General features: G+C 28.8%; 1 protein-coding gene across 1 annotated transcript in view; it reads right to left on the bottom strand.

Moving 5' to 3' along the window:
• The window catches only part of LOC107446644 (proton channel OtopLc), a 120,950-nt gene extending 101,659 nt beyond the window's left edge, over nucleotides 1-19,291 (bottom strand). Inside the window, exons 1-2 of the mRNA XM_087155516.1 lie at nucleotides 19,153-19,291; nucleotides 16,111-16,208 (exon numbers count right to left, since the gene is read on the bottom strand). Coding sequence (XP_087011642.1) covers nucleotides 16,111-16,208; nucleotides 19,153-19,200 — 146 coding nt within the window. The 5' untranslated portion in view covers nucleotides 19,201-19,291. The remainder of the gene's footprint in view (nucleotides 1-16,110; nucleotides 16,209-19,152) is intronic.
• Between the last annotated feature and the right edge of the window lie 7,263 nt (nucleotides 19,292-26,554).

Raw genomic sequence — 26,554 nt, 5'->3', positions numbered from 1 at the left:
AAATAAACTTAGAGCGAGAAGTCTACAGAAGTTTAGTTAGAAGAAATATTTTAATTTTTTGGAGACAAATTCCTCAAAGGATAATACGGCAATTTGTTTGCAAATGAAGTCAGCATAGATAACTCAGAAAGTTTTCTGCCAGAGAGATTTTCAGAAACTTTTGCATAATCTTTCTGTTTGCATACTAAATATTGTCGAATACTCTTCACCATACGGAATGATATGTATATTTCAGCTGCGCAATGTATAGTCTGTCTATCATAGTAACTCCACAAAATCTGTGTGCTATTATTGAAACAAGAAAGATAATGCGAATATAATTTTTATGAAATGGTTATAATTATACTGGTAAACAGAGGAAAAACTATGGAAAAATTACCTTACTTGTATGATAAAGATATTTCTGGTTAACGAAACAATAGTTCTGGTAATTAAACCAAAATGACTGTATTTAAGCCATTCTTTTGATAAATATACCATACGCTATGGTAGTGGATAACCAGAAATTCTGGTTGTCAAAATTATAGTTTTTATTGCGATACATTTAGTATCAAATAAAAAATCAAAAAGTAAATTTAGCCCAAAAAAATTTTTTTTGCCTTTCTCTAAATTATCACGATAAAACCGGTTTTTAAATTTTGGCAATTGAACCAAATTCTAGCAATTAAACCAACAAAATACGGTATTTAAATCATTATTTTGATAAATTTACCATCCGCTATGGTAGCGGTTTACCGGAAATTCTGGTTTCATTTAGTAACAAATAAAAAACTGAAAAATAGATTTAACCAAATAAATGATTTTTATGCCATACTCTAAAATATCACAGCAAAATTTCCAAAATGTGTTTCAGAACTGTCACTGATTTTAATTTTTATTTGGTAGTTTTCATGTTAATGCTTTTTTCCAATTAGAATGGTAATTATCTACTGAAGCTTCTATGGTTTATTTTCAATGGCGGTTTATTGGCTTATAAGTGTTGAATAACTGTTAACTTTTTATTGTTTTAAATGTTAGCAAATGTTAACTTATAGATTACGTAGGAAAAAAAACAATTAACCGACGAGAAACAAAGTTGACAAGTTAATTTTACTAAATAAAATAGAGGTTATCAAAATAAAATTTTTGTGTCATCTCAAACTATACTAGCACTGATAAAATTACCCACTTCTGGTTAAAATTACTGAATTTCACCACATTTACTACCAAACAGGATGATAATAAAACCCTTTTTTAATTTTGACTTTACCAAAAACTTATTACCCAAGCGCTTTGATAAGAATTATAGTGCTTTTTGGTGTTCCCATGAAACACGGTAAATTTAACCATATTCTGGTATTTTTGATTAAGCATTTTTTTTTCTTACAGCGCATTTTATTGAATTAAAAGTTGGAATTTAATTTACTCTGCGTAAAAAAAAATTCTGTTTAGTTATCTAGATGGTTTAGAAATGGATTGAATTCATCTTCCTTTTTAAGTATAATTTCATATATAATTAAATTTAAACAACGTTCATTTCTTGTGTTCATCTACTTTTTTGAGAATATTGGTATACATATCTTTGGGTAAGCCTTAATAGTCTCCACCTACTTGCGTTAGGGTAGCAGACAAATCTTGAGTTACTAAGATGGAGCAGCAATTTAACTCATCATATTCCGGGCCTACAAGGTCCAAAAACCAACTATGTTTCGGGAAAAGATATGTTTTTTAAGTAAATACTTTATATTACATTTACAGTTAGAAAATAATAATTAATTCTTCAATTTAAGACGAAATTCTAAACTTAAACAGTAATTTTGAAATAATTGAATCTGCCAGATTCAAAAATATGTCTCAAAAATATTTTGTTTATTGATATCGAAATACTCTATGAAAGTTAAAAAATAGTTACTCAACTTAGCCGAGATGAACGGATGTTCCTTAATTGTACAATAGTTCAGTATTTCAAAAGATTTTAAAATGCAAAAAAAATTGGGAAGCTTGTCTCAAATATACCCTGGTTTTAATGTCTTCGTTTAAATCTGTATTGCATTATCTGGGACATTCAACCAAGGTGAGGAGCCCACTTGCGACCCAAAGAGTAATTTTGAAAAAAAATATAATTTAAAAAGAAGATTTCATAAATGTTCCTTAAACTAATTTGGAGTTTCGAAAAAAATTCAAAAATGCAAATGCACCAATGTTTCGAGATGTGGAAGAAATATAAATAAAATATTGATTTTTTCGAAATTTATTTCTAAAGAACATTTTCTTGTACCAAAACATGGTGAAAACAAATATAGTTTAAGGAATTATTTAAAAATGAAAGATGCAAGAAATTTATATAAAATAAAAAATAATAAAACTACTTTTCTCATGAAAAAAAATTTTTTTTTATAATTTAAGCTTAAAGTTCGTCAGTACTTATAACACCTTAACGTATTTTAACCAGTTATTTTGACAGATTGGAAATTCATAATATGTGATTTGCATTAAAAGCTTCTGAAAAGGGCAATTTTTAAACAGAAAATTTAGAAATGTTATTTACAGTTTCTATATATTTCTTCTCAAACAATATTAATATATTACTGCTTTGTTTAACAAACTTTTTTTTATTTATTATATATTTCTACTTTGATTTTGCTATAAATAGAATGTTGTACTATGAACCTTCCGAACCAGAGGTATGATACGCAGTCAAGGTCGTGGTCCACTCATAAATGTTTATCGAATTTTCTTGGGAAGGTTAAATGACGTTTCAATCAGTCAAGACGCGTGGTTTAAAAAATGAAGTGCTAAGTCTAAGAAATGAAAACTAAGTCTAGGATGAGAAAATTAAGGTACCCAGGAGCAAAGAGAGGATCTGATCTCTAGTTTTTATAACATTATCTTTCCTGATAATAATGACCCAATTCATTGCGTAGTACATTTGCCATTAGACAAGATGACTATTGAGCAAGTGGATCATTTACTGAACACTCACCAATAATAGGCATTTCCTCACCAAAACATTTGCAAAAACAATGATGGGCATTAAATGATACTCGTCTTATCTTCTGGTTGCATATTAACTAGTTTTATATTTCTCTTGATTCTTTATTTCGGCAGTGATGATCAACGATTCTGAGAAATCAGGTAATCATAAAACATGCAGGTACATTTGCATTAATTATTTGTCATCGCAATATCAAAGTTGTTAAAGAATTGTGTTTGTATCACTATCATTCTAGCATCAAATGCAATTTTATGAAGAATGAAAGTTTTTCAAATGGAAATTTTGTATTTTTAGTAGCAATGCAAGCAATGGAATTAAATGTAATCGTAGCTAGAAATTACTTGCAATTAAGATTACATGCAATTCTGATTACTTGTATCCATAAATCACAATACTTTAAATCATCGATCATATGATTACTTTTAATAGTCATTTTATCTATTAGTTGTGTCACGATTACAATAGTAATCGCAAATTATGATTACCTGGTACATATAACGATTACAATAGTAATCTTGAAAAATATGTTTACCTGTAATCATGCTTACAATTATAAATTATGGCGAACTGTTATCTACCATTATTATAATAATAATCGCAATTTATGATTACCTGCACTCTTAATTACAATAGTAATCGTAAATTATATGTTAATGATTACAACAGTAATCGTAAAGTAATCGACTACTATATAACCCTTGTTATCGATTTTTGCAATCAACGCCCAACTTTGTCCATGAATGAGCTGGATTAACGTTTCTGAGTGCAAGTGAAGAAATGTAAACAAGTTACCCATCTTATCCTATTTAAAAATGGTTTGTTATTCATCCAGTTTTAAAACTATGTTACACTTCAACTGAAGAACAAAAACAAAGATTTTCTTCTTCAGCATAAATGAATTGACCATGAATTTTTTCAGGTTGTTTTGCTCTTGTCTAAGACCATGAACTGAACATTCTTTTAACGTTAAAGAAAAGCTGGCATAATGACAGAACAAGAGCAGCTTAGAAACGTCTACTCTGCAGAAATAAAAGAGACATCATAAACATTGACTTTAGAGATTTTCGAGACATTTTTATTGCGTGTGTTACTTCACCTTCTTTAAATATTATTCTGTTAAACAGTGGCAACTAAAAATACTATAAAGAATTGGTAAAATTTTTTCACACCTTTCTCTATATCGTAACTTTAGAATGCTTACAACACATTTTCTTTTTAAATAATAGTAGCTAAAATACTTAAAAATCAGTTAACTTTTATGCTACATAAATAGAGAGAAATATTTCGATTTTTTTAAAGAGATTTGTTTTTAAACTATTTTGAGACTGATTTTACTTTTTAAGGCAAAACAACAATTATTATTTTGCTTGAAATTAAGCAATAAATTGCGATATTGCGAAATTATGAATAATAATCAAGAGTTTCAAATGAAATAAAATTAAACAAAAACCAGATTTGAAAACTTTTTAGGACATACTTTGTCTTGTGAGCTTGAATTCAAACATAGAAGAGATTTTCAAATACTTTTTTTTTTTTTTTTGAAGACACACATAATTAAACTTAAAAGTAATGTTATTACTATTTATAGCTTTACAACTTCATAAGAAAGTCAAATTTCTGTGAATCTGAACCAGGAACAGAAATTGAATTTCATAAGCAATCAATGTGTTTGAATTTTATAAGCAATCAAATTTGCGCCATAGTCGCAACAGTAATAAACATTCTCTGAGAAAGAAAAAGTTAATCAATTCAGCTAAGTGTAAAGTGCTCTAGCAATGCTGCCAACTTTTATGAATATTTCATTTCTATCTTACACTTATTTCATTTCTTTTACAGGTTATTCACTTCTATTTTTACATGTTAAGTAGTAGAAAAATTTATACTTTTTCGTTTTGTTTATTGAATTTATAAATATGGTTCGAAATGATCTTCACCACCAATCAATTCAGCACAATGTAGGTGTCTATGGGCTGTTGTTGTTGTTGTTGTTCATTTACGTCGCACTAGAGCTGCACAATGGGCTATTGGCGACGGTCTGGGAAACATCCCCGAGGATGATCCGAAGACATGCCATCACAAATTTGATCCCCTGCAGAGGGGATGGCACCCCCGCTTCGGTATCCCGACGACCTGCACGCGAAGTCGAGCACTTTACGGTAGAACAGTTTAACGAGTACCCATACCAAACACCCTCGGTCCCTACGCAGACTGATCCAAGTGGTCACTCACCCGCACACTGACCGTAGCCAGTGATGCTTGACTTCGATGATCTGCTGGGAACCGTGTCTTAACGATCAGTCTACTGCGAGACAGGTTTCTATGGCATAGCTGCCAACTTTTACAGATTTTTCGTAAGATTTGATTTTTATGCTAAAATGGTAAAATAATTGACAGTTTTCGTTTATTTCTTGGAAATATAAAATGCAACTCGAAATAATTTTCTCCACCAATCAGCTCATCAAAATGTATGCTATTAAATGGCTGACAACTTTTACGACTTTTCGTAAATAAAAAATTATGTATAAAGTGGTGGCAAAATTTATGCTTTTTCTTTTTCTTTATTGAATTCATAAATGCAATTTAAAATAAATTTCTCCACCACTATGTAGAAATAAATTAAATATATATATAAATTCATACTAATCATATAATGGTGTGTTTAAGTTTTGCCAACATAAGAATAAGAAATTCTACTACACTTGCAATTTAATTGTAATTTCACTGCCACTTGGGAAAACTCCTCGGAAAAAGTTGGCTAGTATGCTATAGTGGATGAAAAATGTGTTCAGACGTGCTTCTCTAAGTATAGCTCAAGATTTTAAATTGAAAATTTAGAAATCTGTTCTTCAGATGCCTCACTTTAGGACTATGCAACAATACAATAATAGATATATAGGCAAAAAAAATTAAATATTTGCATAAACATACATATTCATACATTCTTCATACATTCTTCATACATATTCATACAAACATAAATTCTTACATATTTTTAAACGTTTTTAGAGGTATATATTTTTGTTAATCATATTTCTCATTTCAATGTATTCCTTCTTTCTTTTAAACAGCAAATATTTTTATTAATGATAATGAATAATATCTATAGTTACATGATACGTACAGAATAATTCGTGACATTTATGATTTCGTTACTAGAATATTTTTAACAATTTCCTGTTTGAAATAAGTAAATATTTTTGGAGAGCATTTCAAAAATTACCTTGATGATCTCCATCATATTCAGGTTTACAAAATGCATATCTCATTATTTTGTCTCTGAATGTATCGTGCTCTAGCAGCGCAACAGGAACACATGCGATTACCTCGCCGAAACGGTCAGGGTTTCGAAACCGTCGGACGCACTTACAGACTGTGAATTTACTGTCCTGTGGTGCATTTTTTAATCTACCAAATTTACTACAAAACAGCAAGTAATTAAACATCATTTTATTTGTTACTTTATCATGTGTCATTACCAAAATGCAACGATAAAAAATGTCGTATTTTTTGGGGAGAAAATGCGATGAAATTTATCATACTTAGATATTTTTGACAACAGTTTTTTACTCTGTTCACAATTATGAAAATAATTTAAACTATTAAAATAAAATTATATTGTTATGCTGCTTAATAAATCTCATTCATAAAAATGGACAAGTTTGCAACTATCTGGTGAGCTACTTTACCACAATGTGGGCAGCCAAAGTTTCCCTAAAAACATACGTTTTACACTATGTCCTATAAAAAGCATTTTTATTTTTTATAAACTAAACAAACAAAAGAAAACTTATTGTAAACCCATTTTATTTCATTACTTATACTATTTTTGCACTTATTTTACTATTAAGTGAAAATTATACAATTAAGATTTTGCAGAGATAAATATCGTATGGTGATGCATAGTGTTTATAATATCTTCTGCGCGGCCACAATAACAACATATAAATTCCCAAAAGCATTAAAGCCACTTCTGTTTTTCTTTTCTTAAAAAAATAATAAAACAGGAAAACTCCATCATAATACTTTGATTGACTATAGCATAAAAATAACAGATCTTTTCCGGAGTGTTGTGCCAAAGTATACCCGCAAGGACCGAAGAATCTTCTTAGTTCACGGTAAGTTTTTGTAAACAAAAAAGTAAGAATTTTTGTTAGATAATCGATTGGAAACAGTGGCGTGCAGAGAGATGTCTATGCCCGGGGCAAAATCTTTAATTAAATGTGCCGAAAAAGGAATGTAATCACATAAGCAGGCAATAAAAGCCAATCTAGTTAATTGAAAAATCATTGGAATTATGTAAACCATATTCATTTTGTATTAAATTTAATCAGAAACTGTTCTCTGTTAGAAAACAAATTATTTCTAGCAAAACCATTTTTAAATTTTTTAAGTGTACATCATATTTATATTTTAATAACCGAAAACTTTATTATAAAATTGTACAAAAATCATGATATTTGCTTCATGAAACATTTTGCTTTTATCAAGTATACATCTGTTAAAAAACTATAAAGTCATAATAAAGTTAAATATAATAATAGATTTGAAGCTTTAGTGTGTTTAATCTTTGATTGGATGCCTGGAGCTGTTGCACTTTTCCCCACCTCCCCTCTGCTCAACACTGAAGTAATTTGATGGTTTAAAAAAATATTTTCCAAAAATTCGTAAAGAGTTTCCTAAAACAAATGTGATTATTATGTAATGAAAGATAACAGTTTATAAAGTTAAGGAAACTCATAATTCATATTTTCTTCCCAGCCTAGAAAAAAAAGTGTAGAAAACGTTTTCTTTAAGAAGTCAAATATTTATTTTTTAATAGGGGTATTTAAAAAAGAAAATGAAACATTCTGCCTGCGAGTCGAAATCTTGTAAGGACAAGGATCAGAATAAAACAAAACATTTTTGCAGCAAAATAAATTTATTTCATCTTCTTCTAATTTAAAACGTTTTTAGTCTACTTAAACTAGTTTTACGCTGCGTTGAAAGCAAGGAAAACAAGTTTAAATATGCATTACACGCATAAAAATGAACTTGAATTTGATAATTGTTATTCAAATGATCATCTGCCATGCATTATGCATATTACACTTTTCCTTTTAGGGAAACATTACAAATAGTATTACATTTTTTAAATTGCTTGTTTATAGCAATATTATTTCCCAGGATTTATAATTTAATGCAACTTCTCTGTTCTTTCCATTCTTCCGTTAGTTCGTTAAGCATTTTTTATTTTTATTTTAAAACTGTTTATCGAAAACTCTTTCATGATATTTAAAGTCCGTAATAGTTATTCATTCTAATTTATTCTTTTCAGAATCCTCTAGATAACAGAAAGATTATAATTTAAGTGACGTAAAATTTTAATATGGCGGAAATATATAATTTCCTTAATATGAAAAGCATTTGTGATCTAAAAATTCTCTCTTCATTGCGTCGTTGAATCTTGGTTAATTTTCTGATACTTTTGAAGGCTTACAACGAGATATTCAGAATAAAGTGGTGTTTTATATTGCTTTTTGAATTATTACACTTACGGTGATGGATAAAATGATTTTAAATAAAATTTACTAAATTAATATTGCATATTAAAGCATAAATTTCGTTATCACTAGAAAAAATTTGCTAACAAAGCGGATCGAATTAGCAACTCTACAGCCACTAATTATAAATAAAAATATAGTACCACATCTTTAATAAAAGAATATTTGAATTATTACACTTATAGTGATGGATACAATAACTATAAATAAAATTTACTAAATCAATATTACACTTTAAAATATAAATTTTGCTCTCACTAGAGAAAATTTGCTCACAAGGCAGAGAGAGTTAGCAACTCTACATCCACTTACTTTAAATAAAAATATGCGCCACATCATTAATAAAAACGTTTTTCTCTTTATTACAAAATATAAATCCGGCTTTTCTTGTGGTTGTATTAATTTTATACACAGTTGACGTACTGGTTTGGAGTTACTTTTTGTTGAATGAATATAATATCCAAGATTTAAAAAAAGGCTAACTTTTTAAAAAGAAAATAAGTTATATACCTAAACAAAATTTGAATTATATATTTTTTTTAATTTTAGATATTTTCTGAACTTTTAGACTTTAGTGAAGTAAAATAATTATTATTCTTTGCTATGGCAGCTAAAAGCAGACATAGTTACAAATGGAATAGTAAAAAATTAAGGTGGTTGCGATTAGATCTCAGTGTTAAAAGAAATGTCACTTAAAAGCAAAACTTTCTGTAGGTAGTATCTAATTTTGTGCATTTTTGCAATAAAAAATTGGTTGAAGTCATTTTTTATTTGCTTAAGAATCTGGTTTTTTGTTTGCATAATTCCGCTATATATTTTATAAAAAATTAGTAATTTAGAGAGCTCATAACTGCATAATTGTTATCATAAAATATTTATACTTTTTAATACCAACATACTTAAACTTTGGGGTATCTTATTTCACAGAATCAAGTCTTCACTCAACAAGAATGATCTAGTCACTCCAACTATCATGCCAAAATAAGCATAGGAGTGATTCTTCATTAAGTTTGATGCTCAGAAGTGTAAAACATGATTTATGAAATACTGTTTTTTAAATTGGTGCTATTAATAAAATTAATCTCTACAGTATTTAATATCATAAAACATACTTCAGTTACACACTTTACATAGATTTAATAATCCAAATAATTTTTATATTAATTCAGGCAAGAATAAAATATATGCTTACAAAGAGACAGAAGTGACAAAATCTCGAAAAATGTTGCATTGCTTATACCTAGTTAGGCTTATAATAACCTTATTGAGTATATTTATTTAATTTTAAATTTTTTTAGAAAGTTTATTAATTAAAAATATAAAATTATCTATTAACATGAAACAATACATAGAAGAGGAGACAATATTAAAGATTAATCAAAAATAATTTTACCTTTAAGATGGTTTACAAAAATGTTTAATTTCTAGTCTGAAACCGAATTTCACTTGAATGTGAAAAACAAGGAGTTGTACAAATTATTTAATCCTATTTCATTTTTTATGTGGCTTTCTTATGATCAATTTAATGATATTTATAATAAGGGACAGAGATGATAAGTAAACTAAGAGACGGCATTTTTCTGATTGAATTGGGAAAAAATTTAAAGACTAAGAGAAAATATAGTATGCTTATCTAATAACCTTTACTTTCAGCAAAAGTACGCACACTGTATATGTAACTTGTTTCGCAAATACATTAAAAATTTACTTTAATAGGGACAGAAGTATCAAAGAGACGGGGGACAGTTGTGACATTTTACACATTTAAATTGGATTATTAGTCATAATGTTAAATATGAAATAAATGTATTACTTTTAGAAAATGAATTTTCCAGGCTAATGAAAAAATTTTTATTAAAGAAATCAATTGGAGGAAAAGCACATACATGTCACATAGAGAATTGCCAATAACATATTTCCTAACGATCAAAAATTAAATTTACGTTCCATCTTATCCTTTTCTTAATAAATATGTATATAATCATTAAAACCTTTTTCTCATTAATCATTATTTGAACGTAAATCATTCATTCTTAGGTAATTTTTTTTTAAACTGCTAATACATTTGCACTGAAATTCATCATTTCTGCACCTGTTGCTTTTTTTTTTCTAAAAAGTACACAAATTAATAAACTCTCACATAAATATAATCTATCACTCTATAATCTATAATCTATCACTATATAAAAAATAATGTATAATTTTATGAATTATTAATATTTTATTGAAACAGAGTTTTTGTGCAAGATATTGTACTGTGTTTAATAATTCTCGTTTATTTTTCGCTTAACTCGAAAACTGTCTTTACATGCCCTCGCCACGCTATTTGTAGACACTTTAAGACATCGAATAGCCACTTTGGCCAGTTCTTTAATGTTCTGTCCTATGATTTCCAAAACTAGATGTCTCTCCTTTTGCAACGGATTAATTAACCGTTGCTTTGTAAGCATTTAACTTCTTTTTTAGTAAGTCCTCAAATATCGGAGTACTCTTATAAGGTTTTATTTTTTCAAATGCCGACCCTATTGACACTCGTCCTTAAAGTATCATTAAGGCGGATTTGTTGACCTCTCTTTCAGAAGCACCATATTAGATGGGCCAACGTGGCTCCCTCAGTATGGGCAGATAGTACAGAGAATGAAAGAACATCCATGTCTTGTCCTGGATTCGAACCCAGGACCCTTCTGATGTTAGGTCAGCTCCCTGACCAGTCGGTTGACCCTCACAGTCCGGTCAGCCGCTTTCAGCAGTGGTAGCTACTTCGAATCCGAAAAAAAGTGCGCGACAGCGAAGAACGCGGACGCTTCACCTCGCACCATGGCCAAGTGTCATTTGGTTATAGATCTTTTTTTCTTATGTATATTTTTCATCATTTATAAATTAATAGTTTTGAAGCTTCAGAACAGTACTAATTGCTGTTAAAAGGAAAGTAAGGAAATAAAAAGCAAAGCAAATCTCAAATTTAACGAATTTTCATGCAAAAGTAGCATTTTGAAAAATTCATGGATTCCAGATTGATTTTAGAAAACGCAAATTCGTGATAAACTTGCAACCCAGCTCATATTTAACTAATGATGTGCCTACTCTCATGATATTCGCTTGCATTGTTGACTCTTGTACAAAGTGGTGTGATTGATTTCATAGGCATTTTAAACATTTTTAATTTAAACAGATTCGGGAAAAAACGGTTATAACTTGTCTATAATAAGGAAATTAGAGAAAACATTACGCTTTACTGATCCTAATTCGTAATTCAACCACGGCTTTTTATCAATTAAAGGTTGGTGGAAGTTAAATTTAGTCAAGTGCTCATGCAAACTATTTTGAAACATTTTTAAGAGCACTTAAGTACCATACATAAAAATGAGAGATCGAATAACAAAACCCAGTGCATACAATTATGTCATCCAAAATCATAAGAGTATTAGGGTGCTAGCTATAATATTTTATACTCCATTCGACAGGGATTTTTTGACTCCACGCATTGCAATAGAAAAGTCATGGTACAGTGGTTAAGATAATGAACTAATTGTCAAGGACTGGGGTACTATCAAAGGTGACTGTTTCAGATAGCTCCCCATACTTGTCAGCTTATCTAGGAAGTGAATCTGATCATCATCATGCTTTTGGTCACGAAATTGGTAAGCCTTAATCTTTAAGACCTACTGGTCCACAACGTGTTGTTGCGAGAATTTTTTTATTTTTTTGTATGTTTTCTTAAGGTGCTTTGCTCATACAGAAGCCAGGAAAAAAATCACGGCACCACATTTTTATTTTTTGAATGTTCATAAAAACATTGGATATGAGACTTGTAATTCTTTTAAAATAAATCCTTCAATCTTCATTGACAAAACGAGTTGCACTTTTCTAAAATAAGTAAAGGTATCATGGCTGTATCCAACAATGCAACAAAGGATGGGGATTAACAGTTTGAAAAATGGCACACACACTTTACGAAGGATAATTAATACTTTCTTGACAGTTTTAACTAGATCTCAAGTTAAACAACTGCTGGGCTCTTATCCAAAAGATCAATCACTATGCGAAAAACAAATAACAAAATAGATGGAGTGTGCTTCATCGCTGGTTTTATTTCAACTTAAATTTAAAAAAATAGTGAAAAAAAATAGGCAAGAGCTATTAATATGGCTTTTCATTAAAAAATCAAAGCATTGGAGCCCTTATTGTAGCCGCCACTTTTTTTTAATGGTAAAATATTTATAAGACTTTTCATTTTAGTGGTATCTATGAACGAGTCGGTAATGCGATGAGTCATTTTTATTATCTTATTTTCCAATTATTCGCTAAATTAGATTTGCAACAGCAACCTTCACCCTAATCCAGTTTCTTAATATTTTTTTTCAAAATTTTGATTAATCAGTAGATGTTCTTCAGTTTCTACGGGACAGACAGACTAGACTTATTTTAGACTTATGGGTATATTTTGTGGTTATATGCTAGGGCAGTAGAGAGATGACTAGCTCAACTAGAGCTCGAAAACTCAAGCCAAGGCCCAACACAGGCCTATTGGCATAAGGTAGTGTTCGAGCTCTCGATAAAGTCAAAATATTAAGGTTATGATAAGCTAAAAGAATAAAAATCAAATGATTTAAAGAATGAATCTGTAGGTAATATAAACGGGGTTAGTTTGTTAAAAATTCGACATTACAAATCCAATTTTTTTTTCTCTTTTTTACAGAATACGAAAAAGTTATACTGAAGAATTTTCTTACTTAAACAACAAGCAACAGTGCTCGAATAGCGAGATCATGAATTTGTATTTAGTCCGAAGAGTGCCTCTCGCTCGGATGAGCTCAGATTTTTAGCAGCCAAAACCAAATTTAGAAGTAAACAACCTGAATATGTTCAAATTTTCAAGTTTAAAAAAATCAAGTTAAACTTTACTAAAAATTTGAGTGTCAGCTACATATTTTTTTTGGCCGAGGCGACAGGCATGTATAGCCCCCTGGGGATAAGTATAGATATTGGATAAGTGAAATAGTTCATAATATATTTTTCCTTAACTCTGAACTGCAACTGTTTTGAAATCATTCAGAAAATTACGAAAAGAAAATCTTATACAATTTATTTATTTATTTATTTTTAATTTTCTAAAATATAGGCATGAGACTTTTACATAAAGGCCAAAATAAATAAATATATGAAAATTCTGTGAACTATCAAAAGATGAATTTATATATATATCGCTGGTTCAAAACTAAAACGACACTTCTGCACTCACTTCTCGTGTTATTTGAATGAGAAGTGAGTGCAGAAGTGTCGTTTTAGTTTTGAACCAGCGATATATTATGAAAGAAATATTTTTGTTTGTGTTATTTATTTCAATTTCATAAAATGGAAAAATTATTTTCCTTTTAAACAACGTAGTATAACAGAAACAGTTGTTTGTTTGATAAAATACTTTATTACTCGTAAAGACATATATATCCGTCGTTGAACAGCCGAGCCAATTTTGGATTTACGACTACTAATGTTCAAGTCCTTAGCCTTGTAGTTTTGAACCAATCCAGAAGACAAGGAAATTCTTTGATCAGTTCCCCCAGATGTATTGATTTGTTATGGGAACATGGAGAACTTTGCGACAGATTTAACGTGCATCAGTCATCATTTACTTCACGGGGAGTCTTCGGCAGGTGGAAATCGAACTCACGAACTCTTGGACATGGGCTCAGTGCCCTACCAACCAGGCTATTCCGGCCCTCGGAAAGACATATAGGTTGTTCCATAATATATATCGTTAACATATATTTTTAAAATCCTTGTAAAAAGTAAAGTCAAAAATTATGCTTATTAAGGGTCGCTAATGATTTTTATTTTTAAATAAAAATTAATATTTTTATTTTTTATTATTAATGGGATTTAGATTTTTGAATTCAATTTATTTTTATTCATCTATTTTCGAAAATTTATTTATGCATCCTCTTGTAATTTAAATATTTTTATTGTATTTTAATTCTCAAAATCAGAAAAAGTTATTTTAGAAAAAAGGATTTTTATAATTAATGGAGTTAAACCCTCATTTACGCTTCATCTAAGATATTTTGTTCGTAAAGTAGTAAGTTAAACTTCGATAAGCAAAGCAAAGTATCAAAATGTAAACATGAGTCTTTCATATAATTTAAACTTTTTCAAAAAATAAATTATTTCTATGAGTTTTAGTCTTTAAAATGAAAATACTACATTTTTAACAACTGAGCTGTAAAATTTTCATAAGTGGTTGTAGAAAATCGAACTTTACAGAGAAAAATGTGGTAAATTATTAACTTTCCAAGAGACACATAAAAAAATATTTACCAAATCTGCACCACGAAACTATCAGAGATGCCAACTTGCTCCGGACAGCAAATATATATTTTAAAGTGGTAGTTTATCAATTGTGATTCTTGGTTTAATAAATTCAACTTAGTAGATTTTTATCCACCACTATTTCTAAATGATTCGTGGGCTTATATAATTCACCACTTTATAGTACTTGTGACGTGCGATACCTTTTAAAAAGCAAGCAAAAATAGTCAAATATTTGTAAAATTTATTTTGTAGTTATCTACCGTTTTACTAATTATTTTGGCTTGTCCGGAGCAGTTGGCATCTCTGCTGTATTTTTAGGATATATGGGATACATGAGCTAGCGTAGGCAATTTTTATAAACTTGTCGAATAAAAAAGAAAGATAGGAAAAATAGCTTATCGGTTATTATATTTTTAACGAATCTAGTATTTTTTCCCCATTAAAATTTAAGCGCTTTTCTTCATTTTGAATTAAACGGAAGCTGGAAGTATACTATGTTAATAATACTTTTTCTAAAAAAATGGGGAGAAAGTAGTAGTAATAGCACTCAAGTCCCATGATATGCTGATGTGAACACGTTTTAAAACTAGTTATTTATTCTTTCATGACCTGTACAAAAAGCAAGTAAATTCAAAAAAGAACTAATTTTGATTTAAAAATACAGTTTTGAATTTTATGAACGACAACATATGTCATAAATAATGTAGCTGATAATGCATTTCTTTCCATGCCCGATTCAAAAGAACCTTTCTCATTCACAAGAAGAAAAGTGTTAATTTTATAACTTGTTTATTAATTTACATTTAAAACTTTAATACTAATCTAAGAATACCTTTTTCTCTTAAAATCGCACTTAATTTTTAAATTTTCATTGTTCTTATGCATTTTGCATGAGTCATCACAACTTCACGAATTTTTCTAATAAAGCTAAAAAATTTTCCTGTAGAATTATTGTTCTTTTTCCTTAAAATTAGTTAACTATATTTAATATTAATATACAAAATAATACCAACAAAATATGACTCAGTCTTTCTTGTGTTAATTGTAAATTGGCGTTAGTAAATTTATTAGCAGAAAAATATTATATAATCCTATTTTTAAATGAACTATTTTATTTATAAAGATCCCATCTCAAAATGTGTACGAGAACTTAAACCTTTTTTTAACACCAATAGTTCTTTTATTGTATGTGATAAAGCAGAAACCCCTATTTTTCCCTCATAACAGTTGAGGGATCGACAGCTTTGTATTATGAAATGCATATTACACAAAGAATTTTTTGCTTACCGCTCTACAGTTGCAGAAGGGGGGATATCGATTTCGAAATCTCGGGCTTGAGCCATACCCAGGCCTACACAAATTCGAGCTTTTTTCTGAGCAAGTGCCTGAGAAAAAAAGATGTTTAAAATATTAAATAGCTGAGTAAAACTTAAGATATTTATTAAACAAAATATATTTTACAATAAATTAAATATATTGCCGCATATATTAATGCAGTCAATAATGTTGTAATATTTTAAGTTTTAAATGTTAATAAAATACACAATGCAAGTAAAAACATATTAATAGAATTATATATCCCACAATTTAATTTCCAGCAAATTCGTGAGAGTCAGTTAAATTTTTCTAAAATTGGAAATAAACATTTTCACTTGGATAACATTTTTGAGGGAATTAAGCTGAAATCGTTGCTTTTTTAATTGAAGTAAAATGTTTTTTGGGTGAATAAATTAAAGTATGAATTCTATAAACCTTCTACTTAAACCAGGAAGCAATAAATAAGAGCTTTATTAGTACAATTAGTAAACTTCTCAAATTCTTTTTAAATAATCACTTTAATAATGCCATACTTATTAAGTTCACTGAAATAAATTCTAATGCTAATTACAATTTCTAATTATTTATTAAATTGTTAACAAATTAATAGCAATTGCATAATAATTTAATACGTATTTCCAAATATGAAACACTACTTCTTTCCTGATACTTGTCTGTATATTCAGTGCGAAAGTCTGAATCTAAAAATATCTTTATTTTACTTTCCAACTTTATTTAATTTATATTTAAAATGAAATGACAGGAAATTTTACGCAATCAATGTTTTTCAATGAGTCTAGAAGGAAATAATTAGCTACAAAGTGGTAAATATTAAGCTTTTATTGAAATGTTGAATGCTAAAGTTTTTTTAAAAAAAAGACCATTCTAATCAATTTTTGAATTATTGCTTAATTTTAAAACAGAGAAAAAGTCTGAATACAGTATAATAATAGACCTAGAATTTGAGGCTTAATTTGAAACTCGCAATTCTATTATGTGACTCAACTTTGGTCAAAAAATATTGTCTAGGTTTATATAAAATGTCTCTCGCTTAAAAAAAGTAACTATATTTAATAACTAGTTTTATTTGCAGACTATATCAAGAGAATTTTTTCATTAAATTAAATTATAAATAAATATAATGTTACTTTAAAAATATATATACTGTAATATTGTTTTAAAATAAATGCTATTTAAAAGTACAATAAATGTCGAACTGTCGAACAACACTACTCAAAAATTATTAAACGCAAATCCTATCCCAAAAATTATCTCTAATATTTAATTAAGCGTTTTGTGAACAAAAAATAATCGCTTGTTTATTTTCATTAGTCTATTTAATGCTTTTTCATGCCTTCTTATTACCTTGAAAGCAATACAATATTTACGTATGTTCATATCTATTCATAATGTAATGTGATTCAGATCAATATAACATTATTGTATAAATAAATGTAATGTGATAATTCTTTAAACAAATGCTATTAAAAAAGTGATAAATGTCGAACAGCATAGCTCACAAAATATTAACCGCATTTAATTCCTATCCCAAAATTTATTTCGAATACTAACTCGACTTTATATGAAAAAAAATGTTTTGTTTTTTTTCATTTGTCTTTTTAATACTTTTATCATACATTCATATCGATGCATAAAGTAATGTTATACATATAAATGGTTCATTGCTTTATAACGAGGTATAATGCGATAATTCTCTAAATAAATGTTATTAAAAAATGCTATAAGTGTCTAACAACACAGCTCATAAATTATTAAAGATCCCTTTCCAAAAACTATCTCAGATATTACTGAGCTTTTGGCTTACAGAAATGTTTATTTCATATTTTTCGTGCACACATATCTTTTTGTTAATAAACATGGTGATGTTATATGGACTAAAAAATAAATAAAATGTCTATATATATAGTAATGTTATATCGACAAATAGAAACGGAGCATTGCTTTATAATTAAACATAATATTATAATTCTTTAAATAAATATTATCATAAAATGCAATAAATGAAAAAGAATACAGCTCAAAAAACATTATCCACAATAGAGATCTCATCTTAGTCTGTAATTATTTGTAAGCTTTTTTTAAAATAAAAAAATTATCTGCATATTTTTATTGGACTATTTGATACTTTTTCAGAAAAACAAGTTACAAGAAATTCGTAAGTTTCTGATTGACAGCCATTTTGAAACTTTATATTAAGTTATTCATTATTTAAAAAGAAACTTTTAATTAATTACAATATAAAACTATTTTTTTAATAAATGGAACCTAAAATAAAAAATTAAAATTATTTTCATATTAATTATGCTTTATCATGTTTCTATAAAGTATTTTATACAAACATTTTTTAAATTAGCAATCGTTTTCAAAATTAGTCTCTGTAAACTCTAATCAATATTTTTATTATATATTACTTTATAATTCATTTTATATTTATTGATAAAAGATTTTATTATTTTAATGACAGATTCTATGACAATAATATCTGTTTTTTAAAAAGTGGTATTATTTGTTATTAAATTATTAATTACACCAAAAATAATAGTACTAAAAAAATCCAAATGTGATATTTAAATACCGAGACAACAATATTTACAAAGTACATTCTTATTGTTAAAAATACTTCTTAAGTGTTTTGAAAATTCTCTTACATTGTTTTGTACGTAATATTAATTTATTTTTAATTTGCAATCTACAATATTTTATAGACAAACAAACTTAAATAATTATATAACTCTTTTTTATATTAATCATGATATTTTAAATAAATAAATCATTCAATCAAAAGTAAAAGCGAAGCGTAATTTTAAGGGAACAATTCAATTCTCTTAATGAAAGTTACTACTCAGAAAGCGCGCCTGTTATGTTGACAGCGCGGGGTAATGACCCCCCGCATCCATTCTCCATCACAACATCCGAGAATCTTGGGAAGCTCAAGAGCAAATCGCAGTGACATCATGTGTTTAAAAACATCTAAGAGAAACAAACACTTACTGGGTTTGAACTTGCCAGATCTACTAAGTCAAGGTTTATAACAGGCATTTGGATGTTGTACTAACACGTTTATCGCAAAATAGGATTGATGAAGTCAAGCTTTTACATAAGGAGCATTGTTGCTACTAAAGGGATGGGAGAGATGGTGGGGTCATACTGAGCATGCGTAGCTCGCCCCCTTTTCTGTTACATGACAAACGATATTCACCATGTGGGTGGAATTTTCAGCATGCCTACCTATGGAACTAGTCTTCAATACGAAAAATGCATGGAAAATAAATTGATTTTTTTTAAACTAAAAATCATCTAGTACATCATTTTCCTAAATGAAAAATAGGCTACAAAAACATCAATCTTTTGCATAAAAAAAAAATCATTCTTACTTTAATTAGTTTTTTTTTTTAAGTGAAACTTTTAAATAATATAGAAATAAAATTAATATTTCAGATTTAAATGTGAAAAGGCGTTTTACTGACATATTTTATTTAAATATTTAAAAGTGTACTAATAAAAGATATCGTATAAAAGAATTTTTGCTCTGCCCACTTATTTATTTATTTTTTTACAATAAATTAATGTTTTTAAAAATACGAACAACGTACTCTAATCTTATATCAAGAAATGATCATCAATTATGTTAGATTTTTAAAAATGTATCCAAATATGTAAATAACGTCAAAATTAAAACTATATTCTAGATTAAGGCAGATTTATATTAGATTATTGCAATTAAATAAAATATGAAGTAACGTTTTACTTAACTGCTTTTATTGAAAACCTTAAAAATATATTAAAAGGAGATGAGATCATACACTCTTAGAAAATACGGTTCAACGTTGAGCCACATTATCGGTACCTAAATAAGGTGTTTATTTCAACCATGATTCCATTCAGAATGAACTAAGTATAGTGTAATCGAGTTTTAAAAGTTCAATAATATGATTCAATTTAGCACTCTAAAAGGGTTGAAGCAACTTAAAACGATGCTATAGTTTAGCACTTTTCAAAATTTCAAACAGTTTAGTGAACATTTATCAGCATTCACTTTTTTACTTTTTTTATTTATATACAAGTGAAAAATTTGAAATATATTTCATTGAATTTTTCTAGCATGCAAGAGTGTCAGTTAATCTTAAGTGAAAAGCATTTTATGCCGTGAAAAGCATTGTAGTGAAAATTTAGTGAAAAGCATTATATTATTTAAATTAAAAATAATTAAAATAATTTTTAATTTACGTATCCTTCTATTAAGAAATATAGTAAGATTTTTCAAATTTCCAAGGTAAGTATTAAAAAATGTTTTGATGTATCATGGTTTTATTTTCCTCCTCTGATTTTATTGTAACTAATTTTTCCAGTCTTTCTGCTGAAATAAAAATCTTTCTAGGGTGAAAATTAAACTCGAATCTTAACACATTCGCATATCGGGGAACGAAAATTCTCGTTGTTTGTATAAATAAAAATTTACATTATAGCTTTCTATGATCATAAGAATATTTTAAGAGCGGTAATAAATTATTTCTTTTTCCATTGGTACTTAGGAGTAATAACACAGTCGCGTTATCATCCCTAATATAAATAATCCAAGCGATACACTACCGTACAATAATGGAAGAGACACTTTTAAGTTTTTTACATTTTTTTAAATTTCTCAAGAATAACTTAGAGGATTATTTTGTAACTTTACAGGTGTTTAGTTCATACGTTTTTTCATACACAACAATATGGTTTGAAGCTTTCAAATGTTTGAAGGATCGACTGTAAATTGCGAAAGAAAGCAAGTATTTTCGAGCACCCTATGCCAGAAAATCAAGCAATAGGCTTGTGACTTGCATCAATTACTTTGTTATTTGCAAAAACTACATCTTATTTCATAAATCTACCAGATATGAGTATTTAAATTATTTTTTTTAATACTGCGCTCACGCAGAAAAATTAAAAAAATATTTTTCAAGGTTTTATAGTCAATCGTATTTGACAACTAATAAAAAAAATCTGATTTGAGCATCTTAAAAATTTTAAAAGTTTCAAGCAAATTTCTAAGCAGTATTTCTACTTTTTAAAGGAAAGCTATCAAAATGATACTGGTTTTTTCACAAATATTATTTTGTGTTATGAAACAAGATTTATTAAAAAAGACAGGGCCAAATCCTTATTAAGGTATGCTATGTTTCAAACATTTTCTTTCCTTATACAATCACATCTTGCTGTCCGGTTATTATAGGGCAGTGTAATTTGCAATACTACAAAATAAAATTCAATGGAAAACCCCTGATCATTTTTAGCTTTATTTTAAAAAGTACAAAAACTACTTAGAAAATTCCGTGAAACTTTTTTACATTTTTAAGATACTCAAATCAGATTTTTTTTTCATTAGCTGCCCAATACGATTCACTGCAAAATTACGAAATAACAATTTTACATTTTTCACCCATAAAAGAATTACTTTAAAAGAATTACTTTATGTAAAAGAATAACTATAACTTTACTCTTTACTTTGTATAAAGGAATTACTTTAAATACTTATATCTTGCACAATTTCTAAAAAAAAAAATTTAATTTTAAAACAATATTTTTGTTATTGATTTTAATTTTCGCCAAAAATTTCGGTTAATTTTACTGAATATTTTCAAAGTTATAGCAAAAAAACGTTCGACAAAAGAAGAACTGTTTTTTTTTATTTAATAAAATTAATAAAATAAGATAAAATAAAAAGTCGATATTTCCATAAATAATTAAGCTAAATTTACAAAATTTTATGCTGTTATTGCAAATAACAATCAAAGTATTCGATACAAGTTACAAGCTTATTGCTTGACTTTCTGGCATAGAGTGTTCAAAAATCCTTTTTTCTTTCGTCAGTCCTTCAAACATTTGAGAGCTTCAAACTTTATTGCTAAATATGAAAAATCGCATAAACTAATCACCTCTAAAGTTACAAAATAATCCCTTAAATATTTCTTGAGAAATTTTTAAAAGAAATGTAAAAAGCTGAAGGGTAGTAGTGTATGTTGCATTGTAGGGTAGTGTATATTTTCAGTACTACCGTGACTTGAGGCGGGGGGAGGGAAAGTTTAATTAAAGTTATGGCTGAAGCGATTAGTTAGTCCTAGTTTTGATGAAAACATTTTCCTACCACTTCTTTAAATTTCAATCTATAAAAGCCGAATTATGGTTAAGCTGTCCGCATACAATGTGGAAGGACTATAAGATATGTATTGATAGCTTGAAGATAGAAAATGTACAGGTTATGAGTCTTTGTCAAGTAGAAGAACAAATAGCACAATTCAGAGAAGGACAGCACGAAAACACATCCCGGGTTACGGCGGGGTTTAAACCCGCTACCCACGAAAAAAAGTGTCGGTCGGCATCGTGTGTGGGTGAGCGTTGAAAGGGCGCTTATTTATTTAATTATGCTTATGTCTTGTTTCTTTGCCTTTCAAGCAGGGGCGTGCTTAGAGTTTCAGAGACCCTGGGCGAAACAGTGAGACATTTTATCATGGTTAATAAAATTTATGTTTTGTTTAACAAAGTATGCATTAGAAAATTTTTTTTTTCGATCAGATATATTAAATATAATTTTTGCGTTTAACGATCAAATTTCTGGCAAAATTTATAAATACTCAATAATAATAATAACAACACTGTAACTAAAATTCTTAATACCAGTAGTAATAAAAAGGTTAATATTATTATCTTATCAAACTAAAATCATTGATGAATTGCAAAGGAAGAGAACCAACAATTGAATTACCTTTTATTGAATAACCAACGAATTAAAAGGAATTAATTAAGAACAGAAACATCTTTAAAAATGAATTAGTCTTTGGAGAGCAAGTCTTTATTCTTTATTTACAAAGTATATACCCTAACGACATAATTAATAAGTTTAAAATTACTTGTATTAAAATAAATGTGCATATAATTATATGGGTATAATTGAAATCTATTCATTGATAACAAAGCAGCAAATTATTTTACATACTACAATGAGCACATTAAAATATGAAAATAATATGAAATGTATAATGAAAAATTATAAATTAAAAGTTGCATTCTATATTTGAGCTCTTGAATCAAAAAAAATTAACAATAAATATTGTTTTTATTACCACGCTATTTGGTAGTAAATGCTGTAAAATTAGGTAATTTTAAGCAAAAATTGGCAATTTTAACAGTATTAGTTTGAGATGACGCAAAAATGTTCATTTTGATGACCTCTATTTTATTTAGCAAGTACTTTTTAACTTTATTTCTTGTCGGTTATTTTTTTCCCTGTGTAAGCTCTAAGTTAACATCAACGAACATTTAAAATTATAAAAAAAAGCGTGCACTTGTAAATGTACAATTGCCTGGAAAAGGTTGAACTAAATCTGTACAGTAAACTAGATAAATACTACATTAGGGTAAATAAAATTACTACATCGTTGCTGTCCTAACATCCTGAAATGGAAGCGTATAGGTAGCGGGTTCAAATCCCACAGTATCTGGATCCGCACCTCAGATACAGCTATTTATTTATATTTATTTATTTATTGTCATGCATACACACGCAGGCCGGTGTGCTTATTACAAAGTTCGGTTATTATCTCCTAGTCAAGTCAATATGCAGATAGCACAAAATAAAGAGAAACAACACACACATACAGCCTGGGACACAGGATTCGAACTAGCCACCTCCATATTGGAATGAATGCATCTTTGCAATGTTTTTCTCATAACAATAGTCCCGCAGTGGACTGATCGTTAAGACACGGTTCCCCGCAGATCACCGAAGTCAAGCGTCACTGGCTGCTGTCAGTGTGCGGGTGGGAAACCACTTGGATCAGTCTGCATAGGGACCGAGGGTGTGGAATATTGGTCTTCGTTAAACTGTTATACCGTAAAGTGCTCGACTTCGCGTGCAGGTCTTCGGGCTACCGAAGCGGGGGTGCCATCCCCTTTGCAGAGGATCAAAATTGTGATGCTATGTCTTCGGATTATCCTCAGGAATGTTTCCCAGACCGTCGCCAATAGCCCATTGTGCAGCTCTAGTGCGACGTAAATGAACTACTACTACAACAATCTTATAACAATAAATAAGAACGAATAAATTCTTGGAATAGTAATGATTTTTTTAAAATTATTTTTACACTAGCCTCATCTTTCCATCAAACGCCATTTAAAATGGGGGTAGCTGGTTCGAACCAAAGCGTAACCATGGATGTGTAACAATAAATAAATGAATTTGGTACAGATACATATGCAGGGTCGAGTGAGTAATTTAAATAACTCCTTGTATCTTGTCAAATTGCAGAACAGATATCATTAAAAAAAAGAGAGATAAACAGTTTAAAAATGTTGAACCCTCTAACTTTCCGCTTCTGAATGTTTGGCAGAAGGACAACAACCTGTGGCAATGGAGACCCTAATTGCATACGTTTGTTATACTTGAACTTTACCGTGCAGTATTCCGCTAACAGCTTTGAAGTATATATGTAGTATGTTTGAATTCTGTTGTAACATTCAATGTATATTCTTGCTGTCTTTCACAAAATTGAGCAATCTGTTTTTCAACTGATCATAAAGACATGGTTCCCAGCAGAACACCGAAGTCAAGCATTACTGGCTGCTGTCAGTAAGCAGATGGCTGACCACTTTGATCAGCCTGCGTAGAGTCCGAGGGTGTGCGGTATTGGTCCTCGTTAAACTGTCTACCGTAAGGGGCAGGTCGTCCGGCTACCAAAGTAATGAAGCCACCCCTTCTGCAGAGGATCAAAATTACGATGGCATGTCTTCGGATCATCCTCAGGGATGCTTCCCAGACCATCGCCAATAGCCCATTGTGCAGCTCTAGTGCGACGCAAATAAAGTAGCTACCTACCTCAAACTGAAACGAGTTTTTAAGCCGTTATTTGTATTTAGAACGAAACTCACTTATGTACGTAAATAAATAAATCCCACTACCTCATAAAAGATGAACAAAACAGTCACTATAGTCTTATATATTTTAATTTAGTCCTTTAAAACACTTAGAACTTTGGTTTATTTCACCAGAAATGTCCTACCATACAACTATGGTGATTTTGTTAGAATTTTTTCCTCAGTATATGAATAAAAGATTTATTATCAATAAATTTGTTATCAATGACTTATCATTGCAGACTTAAGTATAATACATTAGTTAATGCAGTACTGTATAATATTTTTTAGATAAATCTATGATTTAAATAAATCATGCTAACCCTGCTTTCAATTTTTCTAGACATGCTTTGTATATTTATGCTACGTATTTTTCTAGACTTTATTTTCAGTGTAGTTCTTAGGGCTCACTCACCCCTAAAAGTTGAAATTTGACAAAATGTTCCATGCTGTTATTGTAAAGATTACACTCTTGATTTAAAGGAACATTAACTGAAATGAAATTAGACTCATTCAGAAATATATAAATTATAATAACTCGTATATATATCCAAAGAATAGTAAAACTTTATCCAAGATTTAACTAATATAAAGAAACTTGTAATATAACTATCAATCAGTCCTGAATTTTGGGCCGCCGTGGGTTATCTTCCATGTTTCGAAGATTTTGAAACATAATAGAAGAGGGTACTGAATACGATCTTATATTTCCTTCTTCATTTGGCTCATCATGTAACTCGGAAGCGAAATAAGTGAATGGTTGGGTGAATAAAGTATCATTCTATTGTGCTATGAATGAACTTGCACTATCGGACATTTTTTATAGCGGATTTTTTAAAAAACCAGAAGATTTATGTATTTTATTTATGTTATACAAACCAGTTATAGTTTTTGTAATATAATCATATAGCTCTCGGCCACTCCGGTCCGGCACCAAAAGTGGGAACTTAAACTGTCGCTTGTAACCTTTATCTAAAATCAGTAGACTGTATAATAAGAGTAGCCTCTAAGATTTCTCTTTTATGCACAACAAAAAAAAAAATGAATATTCACTATTTCTTTTAAATATATAATTATAGCAGTTAAGGAGAAGAAAACACTCATAGAATATATTTGATATTTTGTTTTCAAAACTGAGACGGGAGAGACTGCTTTGAGTTATGGTCTTTTAGTTCATATATTTCTATACATAGCAGTTTCTAACCTATTTTCAGAATAATTCTTTATAGAAAAGTCAAATGTCCGAAACTAACAAACACCCCTATTTTTAATATTTTTTAATTATTTATATTTTTATTATTTGCTTTTTCATTTCTTACAACGTAGCAGAATGATTGTGTCCAAATAATACAGCGGCATAAATAAAACTGATAATTATTCGAAGTTCCAAATTATCAGAAATTATCTTTTAACTTTTATTCAAAGTGTTATTTAGAAAGAATATTACATATTTTTAAAAGAAAATATAGATGCATGGACAAATATGATTTGCGCATGCGCT

The sequence above is a fragment of the Parasteatoda tepidariorum genome, chromosome 11 (genome assembly GCF_982258835.1).
Source record: "Parasteatoda tepidariorum strain Cologne lab strain chromosome 11, Ptep-v5.0, whole genome shotgun sequence".
NCBI lineage: Eukaryota > Metazoa > Arthropoda > Arachnida > Araneae > Theridiidae > Parasteatoda > Parasteatoda tepidariorum.
This window is presented reverse-complemented; position numbering and strand designations above follow the sequence as displayed.